At 35.5% G+C, this 22,587-nt stretch overlaps 1 protein-coding gene across 10 annotated transcripts in view; it reads left to right on the top strand.

The window, feature by feature from the left end:
- The window catches only part of DPYD (dihydropyrimidine dehydrogenase), a 331,722-nt gene that overhangs the window by 105,581 nt on the left and 203,554 nt on the right, over positions 1-22,587 (top strand). For all 10 annotated transcript variants that reach the window (XR_013183272.1, XR_013183268.1, XR_013183269.1 and 7 more), the window contains exons 6-8: positions 4,370-4,566; positions 8,396-8,477; positions 10,891-10,978. Coding sequence is in view for 4 of the 10 variants with exons in the window: in XM_054638674.2 (XP_054494649.2) it covers positions 4,370-4,566; positions 8,396-8,477; positions 10,891-10,978 (367 nt within the window). In the remaining 6 variants the exon portion in view is untranslated. The remainder of the gene's footprint in view (positions 1-4,369; positions 4,567-8,395; positions 8,478-10,890; positions 10,979-22,587) is intronic.

Raw genomic sequence — 22,587 nt, forward strand, 5'->3', positions numbered from 1 at the left:
TCCTAAATGTTCCTGATTTCATTGCCTGTATTCTAGTGTCTGTGCACTAGTAAAATGTGATAACAATTCAGTGTATACTGATACATTTCACTCTAAAATTAATCCCAGCTAGGTTCTAATGTCTGTGTCAGTAACCGGTATCTCACTGCCTTAGTGAAGGATGTTTAACTGTAAGCCTTACTGATAAACTTATTTCTAGAGTCTTTTAAGCATGGAACCAAGCATTATATGTGAAGAATATAGAAAATTTAGTTATCAAGTCAAAACTTGTATTACTAAAAGGTTAAGTTGTCCTTCTGTGTGTCCTGAAATGCGTCCTTCTCTGTATATCTTGGATATGCAAAGTATGTTTTGATAGTCTCATTTTGCAGGATTAGGCAAAAGTTTTTCACATTTTAACACTGAGATTGATCTTTCAATCTATTTACTGTTTTGTTGTACATTGTCATAGTCTAAAAATAATTTTAAGCAATCACGGAATAGAAGAATGGCTTGTGTTGGAAGGGAGCTTAAAGATTATCTAGTTCCAACTCCCCTGCCTTGGGCAAGGACACCTTCCACTAGATGATGTTGCTCAAAGACCCCTCCAACCTGGCCTTGAACACTGCCAGGGATCATGGAATCATTAAGTTTGGAAGAGATCTCCGAGATCATCAAGTCCAACCTTTGACCAAACAACAGCTTGTAAACTAAACCGTAGCTCTAAGTGCCACACTGATTGAAATTAGGTATTTTATTTACTTTAAATTGTATAGAATTTGAGGTAAAAATTCTGAATATCAGTTCTAGCCTGTTTTAATGGTTTAAAATGTTTTGTACTCATGTAAGTCATGCTTACTTTGCCTTAAAATTATTTTCATCTGATTAGCAAAATACATTTCTCTGAGTCACCTGCTACTCTTTGCCGAATGTCACATCTTTGCATCAAAACATTCTAATACAAGAGTGGTGCAGTGAAGAAAAGAACCAGAATTTTACTACATGAGGCTAACAATAAGCTTTTCCCTATCTGCATTTTCAAAAGCAGCTAAAATGATTTGGCTAAGACTTTCCAGGAAATTTAAACTGGAATCAGTTGCTCAACAATTGAAACCACTGTTGTTGGCTCAAGCAGGGCGTGTTGTGGAACCTGAGTATAAACTCATGTTGTGCATTATTTTTATATATTTTGGAATTTTTCTCTTTGTTGAATATTTTGGAACATGACCCTTTTGCAGTGAAAGGATGTTTTATTTACAATAGGGAATGCAACAAACTGTTGGATTTCATACTGTAGAGAACCATGCTGTAGAGAGCATTGAGCAAGTGCACTCACACCTTTACACAGTGAAGTGATGAAAATAGGACAACTATAATATGTTACAAATGTGTGATTCAAGAGAGCATTTTTTCAGTTGTTGGAACTTAGCAGAATAGATTGCCTGTTTTGGTTTGGTCAAATTGGAACTCACTTGTGGACTAAGTCTCCATGTTTTATAAACTGGGATATCCTCTTGGAGGACTCTAATGCACATGAGGCATAAGAAGTGGACAGAATCAATGTAGGTTTAATTTGAATAGGCCCTAGACAGTGAAGTAATGATAATTGTGTAATATTTGATAAAAAGTTTAAGAATAAATGCCTAATGTTATTAATGTCTGTTATTAATCTGTGTATGAGAGAGCCAGAAGGAAAGACAGACATGAGGATGATGATTGAGGCTTTTCACTGAGACACTCTGCTTCAAAATTCATCATTTGGTCTTATTTTCCTGACTGGGTCTTGGTTAAAAAGCCCTGCAAAACAAAGGAAAAACTCCATCCAAACACCCAGCAAGAAAGAAATCATGTTTTTGAAGGAAAAGTGGAGAGAAGGGTAATAGTATTAAATTTTACCTGCATGCTGAACACAGTCTGAAGAGATTAGAAGCAGAAAGGACAGTTGAATGTAATGTGCCACTGAACACTTGCTTGCCAGTTGCTCATCTATGGCCACCAAAGGATTTATACAGAGGAATTCAGTGATATTTAATTAAGTAACTTAGAGTATAGGGAAACTTCACCATGAGGTGAATAAAAATCCTTTGAAATGCATTAAAGCAGTTTGCTATTTTCACACAGTTACCCTGCCAGCCTTAATATGCAAAACTGCCACTGAATTCCAGATGGCAAGATACTGCCACACAAGCTGGCTGAGCTGCCTAAAGACAGTTTTACCCTGTTTGCAAATAGGCAGAATTAAAGTTGACCATTCAGCCTGAACTCCGAGGATTTTCTGCATGAGTGCTTGGTTTCTGAAGCTTAACACTGCGCCACAGTAGTGTGGAACTTCAGTGTAACATTTATTAGATAGGTATGACTATTCAATAATACATATAAAAATAGTTATGTTAACAATAAAGTAAATTTAGTAGTAAATTTGTTAAGCATATGCATATTCAGAGTGTTCAATATGCACATTAAATATGCAAGTTATATAATTTTTGTTACAGAATAGCCTTTTTAAACAACTATATGAGTCTAATGAAAATTTGCTATAATTCAAGCAATTTCTTATGAATATAACAAAGCAGACATTTTAGAAATATCATTGCATTAGGGTTATCATAATCTAGTTTCACAGTACAATATGAGCTTTTCAGCCTGTGAAATCCATTAATAACTACATTAAACTTTCCCATATTGTATGAATTTTCAGGTTTAAATGATTCTTTCTTTAAAACAATTATCTGTCTCTTGCTTCATGCAGTTTGTTAAACCGCTGTGTCAATTTACAAAGACTGGGGGAGTTTGACACAGAAATTTTAGAGAGGGAAGGAACTAATCATTGGTTTACCTAGCATGAGTGCTCAAGTGCATATGAAGAAAATGAACATTGATTCAAAATATAAATGAAAAATTCTAATCATGAGTGGAATTGCCAAAGTTTAACTTGAAAACCCTTTGCTTCTTGAGTTCTAAGGAAAGTAAAATCTGTTAGTAAGCTTCTAAATAGTTGAAATATGCTATTTTTTAAGACGAATGTCAGTGTATGTATTTTAGAGGACTAGCTAGTACTTAGGGAGCACAGCTCTGCATTGAAATAGGTGGGGAGCAGTGTGGTCTTCTGGTAGTTTTTGAGATTCTACATTGACAGTATTTGTGATATGACTGAGAATCCCCATGCAATGCATTCTTGAATTATTTTTTCTGCTACAAATATGTTCTGCTTGGGTTTAAGATATTTCCTCCTAATGCCTAAAGTAAAAAGAAGGTGTACCTGTGCTCTTCCATGCTTCTGATGTTTAGTGGCCTCTAAGGCTGTGCGTCTGTTCTTTTTCGTTTCGTAGATCATACAAGATAGAGGCTCAATCCTTTCTCTACAATTTCTGTAGTAAAGCAGGAATATGGACTGTAGTAAAGCAGGAATATGCACTTACAATTTCTGTAAGTGCAGAGGAGAGTGAAATCTTGCTTGGGCAATACAGAATATTTCTGCCTTCACCTCTTACCCTTATGTCTGAGTATAGAATTGATTTAATGCAAATCTGAAAAATTGTGTGACATTACAACCAGGTTAGCCGCCCATTGCATTGGGTTCTATAGAAATACAAAACAGTGGACAGAGATTGTTCCTAAGTATTTTTAGTAGTCAGGACAGATTGGAGCAGATCACCACCATTATGCAGGTGAATGAATAATTGGGGCTTAGGGAGAACAGTCTAACTTTCACATGTGTCTACAGTTTTTGGAAACTCAAGTAAAAAGTGGTCAACAAATTAAATAAGTAAGAAATGGAAATCAAGTCCTATAAAAATTGTCCAAGAGGAGGCATCCAAAGCATAGGTTAACAATGAAAATATAGCACTGAAGACTAAGTGTAGTTCCTAAAAAACATTTCAAACCCACCTGAAATTTGTCACCTACCACCTCTAAAATTCAAGCTATAAGTGATTTTTCCAGGATCATGCAGGTTGTCTCTTGAAGAAGCACTTTACTTACTGGCACTATAATCCTTTGCATTACTTGCGGAGGTATTTTTCTACTAGTAAGAATAATTTGTTTGCAGGGAAATTTTTTGGCATTGCAGAGATTCTCTACCATCTGGCTGACTTTGCATTGCTATTCTGTCACTGGTAGTCTGGATCTGTCTGCTCTGTAAAATTTACAGTAGTGAAAAACCTGACTTCAGAGCTTTTTAAAACAAAAAGACCGATAGAAGGACCAAACCCTGCTAATACAACATCCCTCACAAATGCACAGATCATGTCATTTGGAAACCTCTATAATGTTGTGAGTTTGCTATAATATATCAGCTATGTGACAGCACTAGCAGAAGCTTCCATCATGTCAGTCATAATAAAATTTAAAGAGGGAATGTGTTTAACCTGTTGATTGTATTGCTTTTCAGGTTTTCAAAGCCATGAATATTCCTCAGATCAGAAACCCTTCCTTACCTCCTCTAGAAGATATGCCTGAAGCATATCAGGTGAAGATAGCTCTTATTGGTGCAGGACCTGCAAGTTTAAGTTGTGCTTCCTTTTTGGCTCGACTAGGCTATTCAAACATCACCATATTTGAAAAGCAGGAGTACCTTGGGGGCTTAAGGTAATAAAACAATGATAACAAAGCACTGTTTGCAATTATTGTAGAAAGCATAGCAAAAACTGTTGTACATACATAGTTTATATATGATCACTTGACTTTTAGCATAGGAAGAGAACAGAAGATTTCAGATCTGTAAAAGTCACCTTTTAATTAAATAATTGATCATTCATGTTAAAAGAGGTACAGTTAAAGGCAAGCTTTAACTGAAAATCTAGTGGCTATCTCCTATAGTCTCTTCATATGACTTGTTAAATTCTAGGGTGCAATTGTTATGATCAAATTTTAACGTATTAGAAAATCATGTCAGGAACCATTTTCCCTTATCCTTAAAACAAGATTAAGTCCCTGTAGCCCTAGTGAAAGAATGTTTCAAATGCTTTAGATAGTAATTTCATGGAGAGTTTTTGTTTTAGCATGCTTTCCTGGACTACCTTGTGTAAATAAAGGTGACAGTGGCAATCAGCCATCAGTGGATCTGCTTTAGCAGACCATACCATATGGGTGAAATAAACCCTGCAAGTCAACCTTCAAAAAGTTACAAATACATAAAAGAAGGTACGTTTGCAGTTTTCCTCTGTGGTAAACCCTTGGCTAGTCTTTGCATGTTGTCAGTCCTCTACACTAGAAAATTAATTTTTGCCACTGCAGTAATGGCTGTGATCAAATCTAGTAGGTTTGTTGGAATCCCTGTGTATGAGATAATTCAGGCACTAATAGTGGATACCAAGCCATTCAAAATCAAAATTAAATTCTGCAATGTAAGATGTGCAAGAGTACAAAATGCGCTCACACAATGTGTTTAAAAAATATAATGAAACAGAGAGAGAAAGAAGGGTGATGCACTTACATTTCTTAACGCAGCATCACTGAGATCAATAGAGTTGACGCGGTTAATGAAATTGATCCATAATGTCATAATGTCAAATACTTATTCAGTGCTCTGCAAGAAAGAGAATCAGTTCTGGAGAAGTTGAACCGATTACTTGCGTTTTTCCCAGTGAGGTTCAGAATTGTTCTACCTAATTACCAAGGTGTTAATCCATAGGCATTTAACTGTGAAGCTGTTTCACTTGAACTATTTACCATAGAGGATTGCAAATTTAGTATGTGAAATGCCTATTTACCTGTTCAGTAGCACATGTTGTCATAAATGCCAGATTAAAATCAGTTTTGTTACTGTAAAGCAGTCAGAATTAGTAAGAGGTTTTTAACAAAAAGGCTCTTTTTGGTGACAGGTTGGACTCAGGCTGGACTTGGCAATACAATGCAGGACTTCCTGCAGCTGCTTCAGTGCTGTAGTACAATGCTACAGTTGCTTAGTAGGTGCTTGTGTATTTTAAGCAGTGTGGTCTTAAGTTCTTTGTGGTTTAACTTGAATTTAAAATAATGTTTTGCCTGTTGTTTCTCCTAATGCAAAAAGCCTTACACAGAGTTTTGCCTGTTCTCTTAGTATCCTTAATGGTTGAGGAGTGTATTTTTAAATGTATTTCTTTCTTTTGAGTCTTAACATGTATTAATCAAGGTCAAATTTGACTTCCATTCACTGTAGAAATGCTCATGTGTTGTTTAAGGGCATCAATTCCTTTTGTCCTTACTTTAATCTTGAAACAGAAGGGGGGCTGGCCTGTGGCAGCAGTCATCCATTATTGCATTTCTAAGTCTTTGCAACACGTCTTTTAACAAATTTAGGTTATTGATGAGCATGTTTTCAAGGCTTCATAAAGTATTGCAAATTGCTAAGAAGACCAAATCAATTTTGTATTTGGAATCAACTGTTTATAATGGCAGTGTTTTTGCCTTCCTAAAGTTTTTTCCAATTGTTTTTAATTAGGATGTTTCTTGCATCATAGCTAATTTTCATAATATTGTGACACTAGAAAGGTGTGTAGTGATTGCAATTCCTGTGGTGGGATATTTAAATATAACGTAAATCCATGCTTCTCTGAACGTGTCTGGATTTTTCATATTTATGGGTGGGTTTTCCTACATTTCACCGATTGTGTAAAATTTATGCTTTATAGTAGAGTAGGCATGAGCACACCATGCTCTTGCTTAGAGACCATAAACAAGCTTTACTACTTTTGCTCCTATCTGCGCCACTGCTTTATAATGTATCAAAGTATTTCTCTCCCTAAGCCAAAGAGTTGTCCCTTGAGCAGCAGTAATTTGAGGTCTCTGAGAAACACCAAGCACCTCTGACTTGGGTCAAATTTGAGGTTGATGTGAATTTGTGGGACACTTTGCATCCACTGCATCCCTCCTCCATCTCTGCCCCATTTCCTTTTCCCCTCTGTCTCTCCATTGCAGAGTCAGAGACCTGCTGCTGCTGAAAGAAATTGCATCAAAATTATTGATGTATAGGTGACTTTCATGAAAAGCCTATTTTCATAGTTAATGTGCATGCATGTGGGTATACCTCACAGCATAAAACGAAGTGTTTAATAAGAGCAAAAAAAAAAAGTGTTTACAAATTCCAACAGTGATGTAACAGCTAGTGGTGTTCTGGGAGCATGTTGTGGAGACATCATAGGTGGCCTGGAAAATAGAACTTTCCTCTTTTTTGATTAGATTTCTTTATTGAATCTCTGTTGCAGAATCATATTGATACATTAGTTTCTGCCTCAGACACCTTTATTTAGCATGACCTGTGAAAGTTGTATTGACACATTCATTATATCTGATATTTACAACACTTCTCATTGCACACTGGTCAAGAAAGGTGTAAAAACGGCAGTATTAGAAATAAGGAAGAACACCAGTTTCTTATCAGTATAATTGAAGTTGATGCAGCTTAAAAGAAATAAAACTATTCTGGCCTGTCAAAGTTAGATGCTAAAGATGTGTGGTCAATATCAATATGTAAAATAAGCTGGAGTGAATCTCTTGTGCCTCTGCTTTGTTATGGATATTACAGATTCATTAATTTGAAAACAGATTAGACCGTTTGAAGCTTAGAAGTATCTGGGGAGAAGCCTTTACTTTTCTGCATATTTAGGTTTTTATCTTCATTGAACAAAAGTATCTAAAATATAACTTCACTGTTTATCTGCAACATGTTTTACAGTAGGAATTTAGAACTGGTCTATATAGATGTAATTCCACTGGAGATAAATATATATTTATTTTAGATCTGTATCAGTAGATATAAACTGAGATTCTATACTGGCACTGCAGTTTTTCCCTTCTGTGATTCTGGGAACTTGAAGATGTCATTCTTAATCTTCCCCAGGAGGAAAAAATGCTGGTTAATAAACATTATGTCAAAAAACAGACACGAAATCAACAACTGATAAAATATTTGTCCATCCTGAAAAATAATTTAAAATTTATGAAGTAGAAATGGAGGTACAGTTTTAAATACCCTAGCTCAAAATAGCATATGTACTACTTTTAAAAAATTGTATGGGAAATTTGATACTGTAGTATTAGATAGCTTAATGAAAGATTGCTATGTCACTTTGCTTTCAGTAGCCTTGAGGTCTTTTTTTAAATGGGTATCCTAAGCTTAGTGTTAATGTATTCTGGTGAACAAAAGGAATGGAGCTGAAGTCCTTTAGAATTCAAACATAACATATGTTAATTAGTCACCTACAAGAGTGGGCAGTGTTGGCCTCAAGGTACTGCCTTTCTGGCCTATATTTTTAGCATTGGATGAATAATGCTTTTTTTGTTGCTCTAAAAATTAAAAAAAGTCAAGAGTCACACTTCAACGTGTTTCCGTTCTCATATGTCAAAATTAACTAAGGTATATCATAAGTATTTTAGCAAATAATAATAAATTTTAAACTAATATTTTCCTAATAGTTACAAGCATTTTTTTTTGTTTTAGTACTTCTGAAATCCCCCAGTTCCGTTTGCCATATGATGTAGTGAATTTTGAAGCCGAGCTTATGAAGGATCTTGGAGTGAAGGTAATGAAAAATATGTCCTGCCTATGTATAGCTCAAAAAAAAAAAAAAAAGAACAAGAACTCTGCCAAAGATTAACAGCAAAATGTCATGCACATTAGTAAAGAACGATTAAAAGCTATGCTAGACAGAGGCAGGAAGATGCTTCCTCTTGCTCAGGGCATTTGTCTGTCTCCTGTCTGAATGCCACTAGTTTGGAAAAGGGCAATCAATAGTTCTCATCTGGAATGCCTGCATGTGATTAATTGTCTGTAAGAAACAAATTCCTAAATTGCTTTAGGGGTTCAATGTAGCTATTGGAATGATTTGATTTTTTTCAATCAAGTTTTTTTCATGCAAGTTTGGCACTACTTAAACCTTTCATATTTGATACTTCTTTTGTTCCTTCTCCCTGAGTTTTTTTTCCTAATGGGTTATCATATAGTCTTGCATCCAAGTTAATCTTATAATAAAATGCATCAAATTAAAGTGTTAACATGATCATCTGTTACAAACAATAACAATCTATTCAACTTCTTGGAAAGCAATAGTTATGCATTATTCTGTTAAATATTCTGTGTGTTGTTTATAGATAATGGGAACAGCGATTTATTGTAATTTAGGACTTGAGCTGATGATTTAGATAGTATTTAAAATTGTTGCACATTTTAATAGAAGTTACAAATGTACCACTGGATCAAATTTTTGAGTACCAGGAGAGATAGTTTATGTTTAACACATTACTAAAGCCTTCTGTGAAGCAAGAAATTCTTGGATTAAATTCTTTCATGTCGATTCTTTTTGTAAAAGCAGTAGACTTTGGTCATAAGACTTGAGTAAAAACATTGTCCTGCCTGGGTTTTTTTAAAAATGCTAGTAAGATGCAAGATAAGGTTTTAAGCGCTAAAGGTCTGTTTTTCTCCTTTAAAGTTCCCTTTGCAACCCTCAAAAAGACTGACAGAATTGTGGTTTAGTTAGGGATGGTGTTAAACAGAGCACTGAGACACCTTTAGACAAAACTGCTGGGCATAGACTCCTGGGACTCTTCTGCCAGCCTCAGTTCCCAGGGCCTCTGTGTTATGACAAGGTCTCCAGAATGGACTGATAGAGCCACCATGTCATCCTGACCTGCAAGTCCTCTGTGCTTCTGGAGTGCAGCAGAGAATCTCAATGTAAATTTGTTTCAAAGCTCTGCCACTGGTTTGCAATTGACCCTTTGGCAAGTTGGTTAAATAAGTACCTTAGCTTTATGCCTCTATAAGCTGGAAATATTTTCTGGTGTTTACTTAAAGCATTTCAAATCTGTGGTGGAAAGTGCTGTGTTGTGTAAATGCTCAGTAGTGCTGTTTATTCAAGTAATTCCACTGAAATTAGTAAGAATTAGTCAGCTGGATAAGGATTACAGAGCTAGGCCCTAGAAGTATTATGAATCCTTACATAAAATAGTATTGCTATTTAAATTCCTCCATTAGGTTTTCATAACACATGTACACAACAGGATAAAAAAATGTAATGACAATTTATGGAATGTCTTTTGTTGCAAGTGAGGATGGAGTCTGTATTCTTATAAGGATTGCAATAGTACATGACTTTTCACCTCTGATAAAATTTATACTAAATCTCCAAAGATAAAGTAAGTCAGTGTTTTAAGTAGTGTAAATTCTATTTTACCTCTGCCTTTTTTCCCCACCGACCTGAAAAGTATACTAAATAAAATATAGGCAGATTGAATAACAAACAAGATACACAGTGACTTGAAGGCTAAACTGTTAAGATCACAAAGTAGAGAGCTTACACAACAGCGCTGCATTTTGTGAAGTAAAATCACATGTGATATAAAAAAACCTGAGGGAAAACATTCAGGTTCAGAGAATCTAAGATGTGGAGATAAAAACACACATACCTATGTCAAGAAGTATGAAATATCAGAAGAGGAATCACACACGCTTTTTGTGCTCAAAGGCCTTGGGGTTAGGAGTGATGAACAAAAGGTGTGTGTATCTCCAGTTGCATGACCTCTGCACAGGCACTGCCATCCTTGGTTTCCTGAGCACACAGAGAGCCCCATTCCTTGTCTCACACTTACAGCTCCTCTAGGTGCTCCGCCTGGGCAGTGGCTGCTCAGAGCAGGATTAGTGGTGGAGAATAGCTCCAGAAAAAAAATTGCAGCTTTTGCTTCTGGAAGCAAAAAGCAATTGATAAGAAACAAGTGTAGATTATAGGTGAGTTTTGATTGCTGGGAGTTATTTCTTTCAATAAATGAACATCATTACTGCACTATGGACACGGTTTCTTGTCTAAATTAGAATTAAAAATTGCAAGTCTAAATCAAAACTTATGTTATGCATAATTTTGAAAACCTTTGTTAGTTTACCATGTAGAAAGTGCTGCTTCATTGTAATTGCAATTTTTACCGAACCATTTTTAATTGTTTCAGATAATTTTTAGGAAAGGCCTTGCAGTGGATGGAATGACACTCCATACCCTGAAAGAAGATGGCTATAAAGCAGTCTTTATTGGAATAGGTAAGAGCTCATGGTCCCATGCTTTGTCATACTGAAATTGAAGGACTGCCTAGGAATAAACTGAAATTTGTATCTTTGTTAATAACATGATAGGAGAAAGCTTTAATTTGGTGCATTATGGAAGTATGGAGTATAAGAAAAATTTTAAAATCAGGAAGCTAAAATTAGTGGCCTTAATAGGATTACTAAAATTTTCAGATTTATGTTACAGATCTTTAAGTAATATGTAAATGTAGCCGAACGGGTTGATTTATTGTTTGTTTAGATAGTTTAAAATGGATGAACTAAAAATTTGCTTGTAATTAATTGCCATATTGGCCTAGAGCGATACACAAGTTTAGTTTTCAATTTTGTGAACAGCTTACTACACCCACACAATTACTGAGTCTATATGTAAGCCAGTGATATCATGCTTGGTTGCTTTTTTTCTTTCATCCATTTAAAATGTGCCACATCCTTCAGACAGACCGTAGTGAAATGTACTTATGGAGTGGGTTAACAAAATAAGCTGATTTTGACTTGTACAAAACTGGCATCATAGGTCTGTCTTCTCTCATATACTAGAGAAGTCCTGCACCTCTCTGCTGTTTGAATCATCGCTTCTTTTTAATGTTAGATTAGAATTATTATCCATTTACAATTATTTTGAAGTACAGCTGGACCCATTGCTGCCATATGATAGGCATGTTGAGCAGGCATTGTCTACAGTTGGTATGAGGCTTAATGCTCTTTATTGATCTAGACGTTGCCTAAGTGAACATAATAGGAAACAAGTTGGCCAACTGTTCCTCCTTCCTATTATTGATTACAGAGATGTAATTCTTAGTACAATGACAACTGTTGTTTACCATCTGGTTATGCAGTATAATCAGCTTTGCAGGTCTATTCTGTTGTGTAATGATAGCACCGAGTGTTGTGATTTATGTAATCCTAAATCCTCACATTGTTAGGGAACTTCCACGTAAAGGAATTCTGATGTATCATATTTAGATGTAATTGTATAAGAGGAAAGTGGTGTGACTTATGTTTTTTATTGTTTTCCTCTGTGTCTTTCAAACCACATTGCACAATCTCACCAATGAGGAATTAATTCATGAGCATTTGTTTTCTGTGAGTCTAGCACTTAGGAAAAAAATTTCAGTCATTTTTTTTTAACATCAGCATCGTTCCTCTGCATTTCTGACCCAGAAGCTTAGAATAACAGTTCAGTTTAGTGTCAGCAAAAGTGACCACTGAGCACTTCACATAGAATTGGAGTGTTTGGTTTATGTATCTGGGTTTATTTTCTGACCTTAATAAAGCTATGCTAATATAAAATATTTTTGGTTAGAAATATATTTTTATATATGTATATACCTACAGAGAACATTTTTCCATACAGATATTAGGTAAAGGGACACAGCCAGAGTTTTAATAAACAAGACAAGGTATCTGAAGCATAATTCTCCTGTAAAGCATGTGTTCATTGATTATACTAGGAAACAGAGTGTATAAATGCTAATGAAGGATTATGTGTACCTGCAAAGTTTTGTTATTGGACACTATCTTGCATTTATGATGCCCTTTCTGTACCCCTTGTCTGCCTGTCATCTCACTTTTGCAGTACTGTGTAAGCCACTGGACAGTAAAGTGGCCTTGCATACTGGCAGAGAGAGGGGGAGGACGTGCTGAGGGGTTGCATATTTGTGGAGTTAACAGTATTAATGCAATAGAGCATTTATAAGCTATCAGTAACAGCCATTTCTCCATAATGAGTCTGAACTGCATTTCTTTTTGTGTTCTTTGCCTACTGAACAAACATATTCAATGAAATACCACATTTGAACATTACTCTGAATCATAGGGGTAAAATAATTATGGAGCTACTTACATAAAATGGAAGATTTATTTTTTGTTGTAATTTGCTTCAGAATGAATTTGTACCTTGATGGAAAAGAAATATGGTAGTTTGAAATTTTCCCTGTTAGTGGAAAAAAGAAGTAAATGAGCCTGTAAAAGAAAATGAAATCCCTGATAGTATGAGTACAGTGTGAGAGGACTTTTTCGCAGCAATGTGATTTTTGAAGAGTACACCTTTAGTCTTGCAAATGAGTTGGAATTCAAGATTCACTCAGTTGGGATTGTACAAAAGTCCATGTGTGATTCATGAAACAGAAGATCACTTGTAAATAACCAGCTACCTGAGGGCAGGTGGAGTTGCAAAGAGAACTTTGAAAACTGTTTTTCACACAGTTATGCATCAGGGAAAATCTGTTGCCTGTGGGAATATTGTGTGTGGTAGGGAAAGTGCCCTCCACTGCGGGTTCTGCTGATGGTGAAACACAGTGACTGAGGTTTGAGCATTCTAGCCCGTGACCATGTTGAAGAGAAATGAACAGCAAAGGCTTTTGGTGAGAGCTGTTTGGACAGGTGTTAAAAGCATGCCCTAATCAGCTGTTGGCAGTGTTTCTGACAAGAGAGGTAAAGAATTCCTAAGTTCACAGAAGGATACAGGTTAACAGACTTATTTGAAATGAATAGTAACAAAAGAGTGTGCTTTGCTTCAATTCTTTGCTTACTGAAGCATTGAGGCTACAATGGTTTATCTTAAGGGGAAAGATGCTCTCCAGCAGCCAGTAGGTCTGTGATATTTAGTCACTGGCTCAAAGTTGAGAAAAATACCTTGTACTAGACTTGAAAACAAGCAGGTGGCCAGTATATGTCACCAATATTGCACAACCCCTGGGGTCTCAATGTGAGTCACACCTTACCTCCATCTTACCTTTCCCAATTAGCCTGTGAAGACTGATGTGAAATTTGGGGTTATGAAGGCCTATGTTGAAGTAGGAAAGACTAAATCCTAGAAAAAGTTTTCATAGTTACCTGGATAAGCAGTAAGGATCCAGCTGGGCAATGGGAATTTAAGAAATACACCATGCTTCTGGTTTTCTCCAGAAAGTCACAGTTTCAGATTACAGCTAACACAAGTATTAGGGGATAGTCCATGAATCTCAGTTTCTTACATCAGAATTAATAATAGACAATGGTATGCGTGATAATTTTTAAAGGAACAAAAGGTAGCAGCTAAACAATATTCTTGGAGTCTCTACTGTGGTTTTTTTATGTTTTTTTTCATTGTCATTTAAGTAGGTGCTATTTCTAAACTTATTTCATTGGACAATTAAAAGTGTTAATTAAGACTTAGAGATGAAAAATTAGTCCTTAAAGTTTTCATCTTAGAATTGCAATTCTCTTCAGTTACAAAACTTTTGGCTTTGTTTTGTTACTCACAAACATTAATTAATAGGAATTAAGTCTCCTAATTAAACTGTCAAAGTTTTTAAACCAACCTCTAAACGTAAGCATAGTAAAAAAAAAAATTCCTATCCTGTCCTGATTTGAAAGATTACTCAATGTACTCTGCCTTGAATCAGCTCTGCTTTTGATAAGAAGGGTTTGTGAAGAATTTGTGACTGAACTGACAAATCAGTTTGAAAATTTTGCTTTAAAAAAAAAAAGTCTTGCATCAGTTGCTGCCTTCTGTAAACACCGTAGAGACTCAGGGCAACAGAGAATAAGCATGCTGAGAGCAAAAGGAGAAATCAATGGAGGGGTGAGGGGCTAGAGGAGAGAGCACATGGTCCTCAGAGACAGCAGAGGAAGGCAGCCAGGGGTATCCTGCGGGGAGCAGAGCAGTCTGAACGCTTTGTGTTCCTGTGCCTCTTCATGGCTTTTCAGAGGGGAATATGATTTTTACCAATAAGAAAATCCAAAACAAAACACGTGTATGTGTCTCTCATGGCTATCTGAGCAAATGCAGAAATACCAGGCTTTTATTCCTCAACTTTCTAGAAGTTCAGCTGCCTTCTTTGGAAAACAGGATTCTGTTATTCTGTCTTTTAAGACTCCACAAAGCATTTCAAATCCTTTTTGAAAGAGGAAATACATAGGAGTTTCTTTGTAGAACTACTTAATTGAATAAAAATGAATGAACTAAATATTTAAAGGACATTCTTCATGTGACATTCAAATGACTACATGGAAATGCTATCACCATAAACATATTTTCTGCAGACTTTTGCATAAACCTCTAGCCTTATTCTCTAATATTTTCTCACAACATTTACATTCTCCTTAGAGAATATCAGATAAAAATATATCCTGAAATATTGTTTTATTTGGCGACTTTTTAAGAAAAATCCAAAGCTCCCATTCCCAGAAATTGCTTAAACACTTTAACTTCAGTGTTTGTAGATTTAAACTTGCAGCACTAAGTTTCTACTTAACTTCTCATTGAGTAATGCAGATTGCTTGTTTATTCCTCCATCTTGTGCTACTGAATTGCTGTGAAGTTAGTTTTATTGTATATGGTATTCAGAGGTCTATTAAATACTGTGAAATGGTGGGTTAGGTGAGTGTACCAAGTAAATCTAAGCAGATTGTTGTTTGAATGTATTCTAAATAGCATATTCTGCTTACAAGGGTTAAAACTGTACATAAAAAAAAAAAAAGAAAATACATGAAACACCTTGTGGAGTGAACCTTTGTCATAATTGCAGTAATTCATAGTTAATTAACATCACATTCAAACAATGATATAATAAGATCATGTCATTGATTGGAGTGAAATTACACACACAGAAAAAAAAAGGATTTTAAAGTGCAAGCATTAATGTACCTTGTTTTAAAAAAAAATCTGTGAGATTGATTTACTCTCTCTTCCCCAAAAAGTAAGTAATCTCCTCATGCCTGTTATTATCTTCTGATTAACTATGCAGTGCCACCTGGTGTGCAGATGGGAGGACTATTACACATCAAGAGCTCTGTTCACACCCACCCACACAGATATAAACCTACGTGGCAAAAAGTGAACAGATGTTCATTTTGCTTGTGCTATAGGAAAAAATTGTGCATCGTACTCCTGATTCATAAACTAAATTTGGAGGACATGAAATCTGCATATGGGGCCCGTAGGCCCATGGCCAGCACACATTTATGGAGGAAATATGTCATGTTCAAAATAGCTCTCATTTCAGGTTGTGAACAGACTTTTATTTGCTTGCTTCTCTGGTTTTGGTTTACCTTTTATTTCTGAGTTTTCTTTTTCTTTTCGTCTGCAATTTCACTTGCCTACTGCAAAGGAGGAGTTTAGACACAAAGTTATTTGAAAATATATCAGGGATTTATCTGTTAGTTGGTTGCTTTTCAGAGTTGATTTGTGTTTCTTGGTGTTTGTGATGTTGTGGGAGGCTGTTAGGCCCTTGGTGAAGAGCTGTTTGTCTCAGTGGTAATGTAGCAAGTCATGTAAGTGGCAGTGCACCTTGGTGAATGATAGAGCTTTAGGACAGGCCTTGTGCAGCCTTAGGCTCTTAGGATCACCAGCTGTGTTGTTGGAGGGTTTTTCTATTGCTTTGTATTATTTTATAATTTCATAAATATTTTGACACTTTATAGATTATATAGGTTTTGCTGCAAGGAAGCCAAAGCCTAAAGACAGGCAGATGAAAGACAACAACTAAGGGAGGAAAATAATACCTTGGAAGGTCATGCAGGAAAGAATGATGTTGTTGGAAACATGATCAGCTAGCTACTTAAAATAAACATGTGCCTGGCATAGTTTCTGGGTTTGTTTCATTGCTCCTTGTAGACAAGGGAGATGACTGTATCAGAATCTTGCAAACTTTAAGTGCTTTTCACCAAGGATTTTAAATGGTGACAACAATGCCCTTTTAAGCATTGGTATCCATATACAGTTGAAGATATTAAAGGCTACACAATTAGGGAAACCACTTGAAATTTTATTCTATTATTGCAAGCTGACATATTCAAATTCATGTATCTGCAAAAAGATGTGAGCCTTTGGTATTAGAAATAATGAGAATGAAATAATTGAGATGAATCATGAAGTCAGAGTACTTTGAAGAGTTTGAAGAACAGCAGTGGTGAAGAGCAGTGCCAGGATCTGGGCAAAGCTAATTCAAAATATTTCATAATTGCCTTACAGCCCCTAAACTAATATTAAAATTAAATTTAAAAAAGTTTTTTAAATAAGGATTCTGTGAGAAGGCCAGTGATAGATGTGTTTGCACTTTGTACAAAACAGGGTAAAAACTTCTCACTGAACTGCAGCTGCCTGAAGGGAAGTCCCAAGGAAGGTCTGTACAAGTCTGTGCATTCAAGTATAGGAGTTCTTTATAACCAGCCTCCTGGAGAGCCTTAAACTCATGGCTCATAGCTTGGAGAATAAATGCCTCCTTCTTTAACACTACATTTCTTGTTTCATGTCCCATGTGAATAATATTCTAAATGAATTATACAATGAGTTGGTTCTAATACAAAACTTGTTCATCTTTGTTATTGTCTGCTACTCTTTAATCTAAAAAGCATTGTTATTAAAAACCAAATACTTACATTAAGAAAGGAATTCTGTGAAAGAACCTGTTCTTACATGCTACGGCATGGAAGAATTTGAACTTGCTATTATTCCCAATGCAGCATCTTTCCTGGAGACCAACCATGTACATCAATCTGAGAATTTTTATGCTCGAGGCATTTTTGTCTACTATTGGCATTTGTAGTAAACTGTTATTTCAGATCTTTAGTTCCTCGGTACTGCTCTGGGTATTGGTGGAATATTCCTCTATATACATCGGAAGCACTAGGCAGTTGAAAGCTTTTAGGGCTAAGATTCACAAAACAGCTTATTTATTATTAATAGTCCTAGGACACTTTCAAAAAATACTAATAAACTGCCCTTAGGCATCCTTATGATATTCATTTGTAAATTACACAGATTTTTCTGCTCTTCCTTACTTATCTTATCTTTCCTACCAAAACAGCTACTTAGCATAACAATCTATCCTGCATATGTTTTACAAAACACTCTCCTGTCTTTTTCCATGATGCTGGACAGTCTGCCTGAAGAACTGATAATTTAAATATAATAACAAAATTATTTTGATTCTTGTTGTTTTAAGAGTAGTATTTTTTTTCATATTTTAGTGGATTATGTAACCTAACATTTTTTAAAATTCAAACATATATTTTTAAGCATTTTTATGTTTGAGGTGTATAAAACCAGAAAGACAAAATTGTGATGTTATATTTTCCTATTTTGATGTTACACACTTGAATGCTTTACCCCTAAAGAAAAGACCTGTGCTTGCTTGCCTGCTGTTTCCAGAAGTTCACTCCATGATTCAGTTACTTTTATCTTTTAGATGTGCAAATATTAATTGTGCTGCCATCTTTTTACTTCCACATTAATATTCAGAGACAGAATGAACAACCTCCTAAAGTGCAGTTTGTGAGTTGATCCATATCCTTTACTTCAGCTGAGCCCTCTGGTTTTTCTTGTAAGAAAAGTGTATGTGGTTCTGTATGGGTTTAATGTGATCAGACACTTTTTGAAATGTTGTTCTACCTAATACTATAGGAGGACTGGCATAATACAAAATCTAAATAAGAGTTTTAGAAATTCATTACTTTCCTAAATCTTGTTTGCAAAAGGTAAAACACTGGTTAAAAACTTAAACTTGGCGCATTTAATTTTTTTTTTAATATTATTCACAAATAGAATATCTCAATCTCGCTTACTTAGTGCCAATTATTGGTGAGAAGATGACATGCAATTTTTTGTGTTAATGAATAAAGTTTTAAGCAGTCTTCCTGTGATATTTATGTCTCATAAATATAATGTTCCTGAATTCATATGCCTTTCACTGCCCACTCAGCAACGGGTGTATCCCCTTGATGAATTCAATGGACAAAGTTAAGACAAAACTGTGTTTTTTCTGTGAATTTGTAGTACAACTTGAAAGAATTTTAGAGATTGCTTTAGGAGATCTTCTTGCTCTGCCACTTCTCTGGTTCATGAGAGTGGTGCCTTGGAAGCCACTGCTGGGCATGGGTAGGGCTCAGGGCTTCAATCTGACCCAGTGATCGTTTTGTGTTCTCAGTTCTCTGCCTCCCTTTTCATCATTGCTCAGGAGTCAGGCCTTTGTTGGTTTAGGAGCAGTTTGATACCATGAAAGGCAGTTACCTCATTTTGGGGGAGGACCCTGGTGGTGCTTGAAGCCAGTTTGATTCTTCATTTACCTTGGAGCACATGCACTAGTGATTCTGTTTCTGACTGGGATTCACAGTCTGAGGGCCTTCTGAGTCCTGTAATGGCCTGCAGTGGGTGCCCAAGGGCATCCCTCACCCCTCCTTCAAAGTCAACACGTTAATGGGAAAGCTTTCCTCTCCCAGAAGCATTTGTAAGTGTATTGTCCAATGCAGTAGCCTCCATCATCATGGGAAGGCACATCCTCTGCCCTTCGTTAGTTTAATGCCATGGACATTTTTATAGGGAGCAAATATCTGAGAAGAAAATTGTACATGTGCAATATAACAAGTAATCTTTAGCTAAGCTATAGAAATGTTTATGCTGCTGTGTCTCTGCTTTTGCATATATGCTGGTTGTCCAGGCTTTTGGACCACTTGCTATGGTCATGATACTTGAAAGTTGTTTCTTAACTATTCTAAGCTATACTTTTCAGATAGGCCTCTTATATCATTGCTTTTAGTATGAAATTTAAAATAACTATGCAAATGCATATATTTATGAATACAAAATGAAAGGTTAGGAGGCATACAAATATTTCTCTGGGTTTATGTGATATGTTGGTGTGTTCTATAGATTTGAGATCAACTTTGTCATTCCTTGTGCATAAAGTCACATAGAGAGTTTTCTGGATACTTTTTATAGTATCAAACGATATTCAAAATTTGACACTTGGTGACATCATAAGGTGTGAGGTACATGTAGTAATTAAGATTGACTTTTTGTACTGTTAGGGTTTTCAGTGTGTTAGTGCTAAATTTACTGTAAATTTTTTAATAAAAATTGTTTATAAGACTAAAGCACAGAAATAAGCACACTAAGTACTTAGAGTGTTTGGATAATGCTAATACAAATTACATGTTTATCTAACAGAGAAAATTATTTTCCAAATGTTGTCCTTGATGCTGTTTATTTTGGAAATCCTGGGCTATTGTTCCTTAATTTGTGCTAAAAATGTATTGAGCTGAATATGAACCATTAGAGAAAGTGAAAATGCATTCAATAGCTAGTGTGATAACTCAATATTCCCTCAAATGATCTTTGGTGATCAGTTTCATAGGAAGAAAAAGGAAGAAAAATAAGAATTGAAAGATCAGCAGATTTCAGCCAATTAATCTTTAATGTTAGTGTTGTCACAGTATTGAAATGGTAGTCACCAAGTAGAAACTTGCAGTGTATTACTGCATTTCTAAGAGTTGTCAAGGTTTTGTTTGTTACTGTTCAATTGATGTAATAGGAGATGGTGTAACTCACTTCAGATTTCATAGGATTATTTTTGTTAGAAATTATTCTTTGTTTATTTGTGACCATTGATAAGAGATGTGTATTTGAGTGTGATGCATTTGTTTAAATAGATTCTAACACTTCAGTAGATAGTAGAATGTCAGTACCTGATTGTTATTTAAATTGAAATTCAATTATTAAGCATTATTAAAGATAATTTCTAAATAATACAATATTTATAGCCTTTTCACTAATACATTGGATTTTTTTAAATGAGAACAGAACTATCTTCCAACGGAAATAATTATTCTAATTTTATAAATAACCTATTGCTTAGTAGTTAGACATTGGAAATACCACAGTTCATTATTTCAATATCTGAGTGACTTAGACATGATTTCATTTCTGTTTCTTGGTAAATACAGGCTTGATGTTTTTATTATGGCCCAGCACAAATCTTCTGTAGGTGAAAAATGATGGCCAAATTTTTATCTGTGAGAAATTTCTGACCCTGAGATTAGCTCAGTTGGTCGAGCATGGTGCTAATGACACCAAGTTTGTGGCCTGAAGCCCTTCCTGGGTCATTCACTTAAGAGTTGAACTTAATGGTTCTTGTGGGTCCTTTCCACCTCAGCGTGTTCTGTGATCTGGAAATATTTATATTTTGTTAAACTTTATCAAGTTAGAAAAGAGTCTCTCCAAAAAAAAAAAAAAAAAAGAAATGTTCTCTAAAAGACTTTACATACTTGGGCGACCACATAGCCTCTGTTTACTTTTTTATTGCTTGTCTCCTTACACTCGAAGTTTGAGTTCTTGACTGAATGAAGTCTCTTGCAGAAAGAAATTTGCAGTTAGAGGAGATAGAGTGATCATTCTGTGCATGAAGCATAAAGTACTTGGTTGTGGTCTCTGCACTAATCACTGGGGTAAAGTTCCTGCCTGTTTTCTTTCTATATTAGCTGCTTGATAAAAAAGCTTGGTGGAAATTTGCATGAAAAAAATTTCCTTCCTGCAGTAGACAGAATCTGAAGAAATCACCACTAATTGTTACAACCTATCCCTTCTTTGTGCACAGTTTTTTTCTGGAAATCCCAACAAAACTAAGTAAAGAAAGTTCTGAAATGTTAGCACTCTTTAAATTGTAGGGACATAAGAGTCTTAATACAACCTCTACATTGATGAGTTGGTTTCTTATTTTTCAGATGCAAATATGGGCCTTTGCATGTGCTGAACGTGCCCTTTATTGTATTGAGGCATAGAAAATACACATCGTAGCTCAGTCCCTTCTGTAGACCTGCCAAGAATGGAATATGTTTAATCAGCCTTGGAGGGTGAATAATCCTAGATACAAGTGTGGCATTCAACACTCATTCAGAAAGATGTAGAATATGCAAACAAAGTGTTTAGTTAAAGGAGAGTTGAGTGAATTGCTGCTGTGGAAGGAGATGGTAATAGTTTTTCACCTGAAGCATGCTCATTGCCTTTAATTTTTCACTTGGTTAATAACAAAAATATGAATCATGTGCAGCACAATAGATCACTGGAAGGAAGCATTGTGGTGTGATGGTCTGCTGAGGGTTACACTTTTGGGCTCTGGCTATTGGCATCCTGACTGAGTTAATTCTTCTCTAAAATCATGCTGGAAGATTGAAATGGAGCCCTAAAAGGACTGTGAAAAGGACTGTAAAATGCTGTGGGGAAGCCATACTGTTTCCTTGCTGGCAAATGTTCAGGCTGTTTCTTGAAGCTGTAGAAGTCTTCATTCCTAAGCACTTGCAGTTGTGTGGTTCACCCAATTTCATTTCTATTCCAGCATTTTGAAAAATATGTGTAACAACCAATAGAGCAGATGAAATAACGCAGATTTTATTCGGCATTATTGGCATGAATCCAGTAATATATCAATGATCACAAGGAAGTTGAAATTTTCAATCAGATAACTTCTTACTCGCATTGAAACATTTTCTTTAGATTTTTCCCCACCAGGATTATGCTGGTAAGGATGTATTGTATCCTACATACTGTTTTCTGAAATGAAATTTTAATAATTTATCAAAAATGAAATGTATCTTGCATAGTGCCTTTCAGATATGCAATGATCTAGACCAGAAATAGTTTGCTTACATGGTTATATTTTACTTAGGTGCTGGGAAAGAGCTTTGAAGGCAATTTGATTGCATTTGTGTTGCCAATTTGAAGAGCTGCCTGACTTTGTTTCCTTTGGTTTTTAAAGAAAAAATGCTTCTGCTTGTATAACACCCCTTCAAAAACTCCATGTAGTAGTAGGATCTGCCATGCAGTA

This window comes from Agelaius phoeniceus, chromosome 8 (genome assembly GCF_051311805.1).
Source record: "Agelaius phoeniceus isolate bAgePho1 chromosome 8, bAgePho1.hap1, whole genome shotgun sequence".
NCBI lineage: Eukaryota > Metazoa > Chordata > Aves > Passeriformes > Icteridae > Agelaius > Agelaius phoeniceus.